The 5,421-nt window shown below is 40.0% G+C and overlaps 1 protein-coding gene across 1 annotated transcript in view; it reads right to left on the minus strand.

The window, feature by feature from the left end:
- Window positions 1-943: 943 nt before the first annotated feature.
- LOC128695245 (alpha-mannosidase 2C1-like) overlaps window positions 944-5,421 on the minus strand; it is a 157,103-nt gene continuing 152,625 nt past the window's right edge. The window contains exon 11 of the mRNA XM_070095363.1: window positions 944-1,259. Coding sequence (XP_069951464.1) covers window positions 944-1,259 — 316 coding nt within the window. The remainder of the gene's footprint in view (window positions 1,260-5,421) is intronic.

Below are 5,421 nucleotides of genomic sequence, written 5' to 3' on the forward strand. Positions count from 1 at the left end.
TATTCAAATCAGGGGATAAGTCCATTCCATCAAATTACCTTTCAATAAGCCTGATGTCTATAGTAAGCAAATATTAGGAGCTATGGGTGATATTATTAGAGGCCACCTTAACAAGCATAATTTGATTAACGAGTCTCAGCATGGATTCACGAGAGGTTCCTGCCTGACAAATTTACTGACGTTCTTCAATAAAGCATTTGAGGTGGTGGACAGCAATGAAGAATAAGATATTATTTATTTGGATTTCAATAAGTGACTAGTATGGTTTGATTTCAGTAAGTCTTTGATAGAGTACCTCACAAAAGATTTAAGAAAAGTGGCAGCTCATGGTATAGGGTGTGAAGTTCTAACATGGATCGAGGCATTGCTTACCAATAGAAAGCAGAGTTTGCGCTTATGGGGTCATTTGAATAGGGGACTGGTTACTAGTGGCATTCCACAGGGATTAGTTTTAGGGCCATAGCTGTTCATAATTTACATTAATGACCTTGAAGGAATTGCAAGTACCATTACACAAAAATGGGCCGAATGATTGATTCCGAGGGGGCTACCAAGGAACTCCAGAAGGATTTGGACAAATTAATGTTTTGGTCTGAAATGTGGGAGATGTAGTTCAATGTGGACAAGTGTAAATAAAGTTCTAATCCTTGAGAATGAAAATAACCCTCGAAATTATAAATTAGGTGATGCAGAGCTTGATCACAAAGAATATGAAGAGGACCTGGGAGTCATGGTAATCAGAAATCGAAAGCCAAGACAACAGTGCCTAAGTGTGCATAATAAGGTTAAGAGATTACTTGAATTTATATCAAGAAGTATAAATATCAGAAGTCAAAAAGATATTTTACACTTAGATTATGCTGCTCAGTTTTGTTCTCTTTACTGCAGAATGGATATAAATTCACTGGAGAGCATTTAGAGAAGGATGAAAAGTTATCTTGTATCATTTGAAGTGACCAAGATCCCAAGACCAAAACAAATTCAATAAATCTTGTACTAAAATCCTTTTAATCCATATCAGCGTAATTATACTTTCTACAATCATTATTCCCCATGCACTGTATGACCCATAAATATTATTATAATTACCGAAGATGGCGTTGGCAGCATTGTGGAACACGTCCTGAGCTGCCGTCATAGCCTCCTGGTAGAGCCTGGTGGCCTCTGGGTAGATGATGGCTATGCCGGAACCAGGTAGCACATCATGGAACTGGTTCAGCATTGTCTTTTTCCAGGCTCCATCCAGCGTGAGCAGACTCCTGTAACCAGGAGAAGAATATTGACAAGCACAGATGCAACTCGTCTGAAAGATGGGATCTCTTATGACTCACAAAATTGTAATGACACGATTGCAATTATTATAATAATCAAGGGGGAGCAGTAAACCTGTAGGAATATGTAGCACATGTGGGGGGGATGTGGAAGGTATCCAGGGTTAATTCAGGGAACTGGAGAACAGATCCAATTCCCTAGATCAAGAGCCCCTCACCAGCATCAAGGAACCTCCCTTGAGGGGACAAGATTGCAAGAAAACCATACCACGGGTGGGGTTAGAACATGTGATCAAAGAGTCACAAAACTCCAGACCGACGCGTTAGCCACTGGACCAGCTGGCCCAGTGGCCAATGTGTCGGTTTGGAGTTGTGTAACTCTCTGATCGTGGGTTCTAACCCCACCCATGGTATGCTTTAGATCTCTTATATGTGAGATCAGGTTTAAGAAAATGTAATAAAGAGTATGTAACTTTTCATGAAAAAATGGACGGAAATTGTGATTTAACCCCTTCAGGGTCCAAGGCCCAAATCTGAAGTGGTGCCCCAGTGTCCAAGAATTTAAAAAAAAAAAATTTTTTATTTTTTCTTATGAAATGGTAGAGAATCTTTTTGTGAAGGTAATAAAATAAAAACTACGAAATTTGATGGAAAATTGACGAAATTATGCTCTCGCGAATTTTGATGTGTCAGCGATATATACGAATTGGCGATTTTGCCAACTTTGACTCCCATTTTAGGCCAATTACATTATTCCAGTCAACCAAATTCTTAGCTATTTCACTAGTATTACTTCTATTCTATCGATTGAGCACAAGAAATCGCCAAGTCAACTGTTTCAACTACAAATTAAAGTGATCGGAAATTGTTAATTTGGCCAATTTAACACAAAGTTCAAAATATTCCAATTTCAAAATAAATTCCAGAATAAACAATGTAGGTATTCCTGGAACTAAACTAACATTTCCTCTGTTCATTAGTTATGTTTTGAGGCTTTACAAATAAATTCCATTTTGATTTTTTATTCACATAATGAATTTTTATTCACACCAAAAAATAGAAGATTTACTGTTATGCAATACTGTAATAATTGTATAAATATCATCACCATATTTGTGAATGTATATTAGACCCACCAGCTGGAGTGTATTAGACGTGTGAGGTCGTTTGTTTACTCTTGAATATCGGCAAAAATTTAACATTTCTGCTACTTTGAGCTCAGTCTCAAGCCATTTCCAGTGCTAAAACCAATCAAAATCATCTCTATTTCTGTAATATGTCTTCCATTCTGTCAAATGAGACCAAGAAATCGCAAATAGAACTATAAAAAACATACGAAAAAACACTGCAAAGTCGCTGTTTTAATCGAAAAATCATTTCAGTTTTTTTTCTCTCATTATACACAGCGTGCTGCAGGATCTGTTTTATGTGGTGCACACATACCACATAGATGTATTCTCTCATATCTAGGCCCAAATGTACCACTCACAGTTTATCAGAGTGAGCTGAGCTCATGACGTAGATCTACGGTTTGGACCCTGAACTTAAAGTCGTAGATCTATGGGACGGACCCTCAAAGGGTTAAGTTACAATAATTATGAAAAACCATTTTGTTGTAATGTTTACAGATGCTGCTGGAAGGACAATAATGTTGTTTATACGACGATAGTCATAACGACTCAATCAGAAGTCAAACAATGTCTCTAGTGGCCTGGTGGTTAACGCTCTCGCTTCACACAGCAAGGGCCTGGGTTCAATTCCCAGCCAGAGTAGAAACATTGGGCATGTTTCTTTACACCTGTTGTCTATGTTCCCCATTAGTAAAATGGGTACCTGGGTGTTATTGGACTGGTGTGGGTCGCATCCTGGGACACTGACCTAATTTGCCCAAAATGTTCAGCATAACAAGGAGTTTTCTATATAGTAGTATGTCATTGATATCAGCCAGACCTGTGTACCATGTACATGTACTTGTAGTAAATATATTATTATTATTATTATTATTATAAAAAATAGCTAATTCTTGAATCAAACATATTTTTCTAGAGCAGATCCTCACGACCAGGTGTCAATATAATAAATCCAACTGAATCTGAGTGAGTACAGCCCGGGTGACCATCCAGCCCGGGTGGCCGTCCTGAGAGGTAGTGTTGGTTCTCTCAAGGAATTTGGAAATCGGCCGAATATTCAAATGAAATTAAATAAAGTATAATAGAAGCAGTGTCGTCAGAAATTGATGAAGTTGACACCACATGTAATGTCTGCCTCATAGTGTACTAATTCTCACTACAGGTATGTTAATTTATATACTGGTCAATATAAATGTCAACCGGAAGGGAGGCGTTAGGATATGTCACCAAAATCTTAATTTGGTGAATAATATTGAAATGTCCTTTAAACTTTTCTGAATACAAAAGAAACACTGTTTATCAATTCAAGACTCTTCTTTAAAACCACTTACTCACCCACAACTAAATAAATACAGTGGACCCTCGAGTTTCGGCAGCCTCGACTTTTGTGAAACTCGACCTTCGGCGAGTTTTCTTTTGGCAAAATTTGGCCTGGAGTTTCATGATTAGACTCGTATTTCAGCGACCATCCGGTACCCATCTGCCCGTCACCGTGCACACCAAGCCAGTCTCCCACGCCACTCACGCTCAGTGTGCCATTGTTTACCAACACGTGACCATCACCCCGTGGGTTCATACAATACATTTCATAATAATCCATTGTTTTTTGTGCTTGCAACTGCTAAATAAGTCATCATGGACCCAAGGAAAGCTAGAGCAAGACCTTTCGTAAATAAAGTGAGGAACACGATCCAGAGGGATTTTGAAGGGTTTGAGGCAGACCCTGTCCCTGCCGACCCTCTGCCTGTTGTGGAAGGTGTTGTGGCATTGGGCAAGTCCATGGGGTTGGAGGTGAGTGACAGAGATGTGGAAGAGTTGGTGGAGGACCACAGGGAAGAGCTAACCACTGACGAACTGCAAGAGCTTCAACTGGAACAGCATCAGGCCACAGCTGAGGAACTTGCTTCAGAGGAGGAGGAAAAGAGAGCGAAGGGGGTTCCTTCTTCAGTGATTAAGGACATGTGTGGAATGTGGAATGAGTTGCAAAGTTTTGTTGAAAAGTATCACCCTGATCAAGCTGAAACAAGCCATATCTGCAACACATACAATGACAGTGTTGTGTCCCACTTCAGGGAAATCTTAAAGAAACGCCAGAAAAGACCTCTCTGGACAGATACACCTACCATCCGACTTACGACCTGCTCGACTTATGACCACTCGACTTACGACCGTGTTTTTTATGCCAAATTCTGGGAAATAAACAACTATTTGTGTTGTACAAAGTGTTTATCCTAAACCTTACAGTATAAAATACAGTACTAACAGCATAAAAAGTAAAATAAAACACGAAATACCAAAATAAAACAATAAAATAAAGTCATTACAAAAATGTTTTGTTGATATTCAGTAGTAAAGTTCAACTTACGACCATTTCGACTTATGACCGGTTTCTCGGAACCGAACTTGGTCGTAAGTCGGATGGTAGGTGTATTTTGTGCGACAGGGGTCCAGTGACTCTCAAGTTGTTCCCAGTGGCATTAAAAGAAGAAGGGAAGTAACCCCAGATAAGGACTTGCTACCTAAAGTCCTAATGGAAGGAGATTCTCCTTCCAAACAATAGTGTACACCTTACTCCTATCCCCTCCTCCCATCTTCCATCCACCCAGAAGTCTTCAGTAAAGGTAAGTGTAATTATTATTATCACACTGGCCGATTCCCACCAAGGCAGGGTGGCCCGAAAAAGAAAAACTTTCACCATCATTCACTCCATCACTGTCTTGCCAGAAGGGTGCTTTACACTACAGTTTTTAAACTGCAACTTTAACGCCCCTCCTTCAGAGTGCAGGCACTGTACTTCCCATCTCCAGGACTCAAGTCCGGCCTGCCGGTTTCCCTGAATCCCTTCATAAATGTTACTTTGCTCACACTCCAACAGCACGTCAAGTATTAAAAACCATTTGTCTCCATTCACTCCTATCAAACACGCTCATGCATGCCTGATGGAAGTCCAAGCCCCTCGCACACAAAACCTCCTTTACCCCCTCCCTCCAACCTTTCCTAGGCCAACCCCTACCCCGCCT

Source organism: Cherax quadricarinatus, chromosome 50, assembly GCF_038502225.1.
Source record: "Cherax quadricarinatus isolate ZL_2023a chromosome 50, ASM3850222v1, whole genome shotgun sequence".
NCBI classification, from domain to species: Eukaryota; Metazoa; Arthropoda; class Malacostraca; order Decapoda; family Parastacidae; genus Cherax; species Cherax quadricarinatus.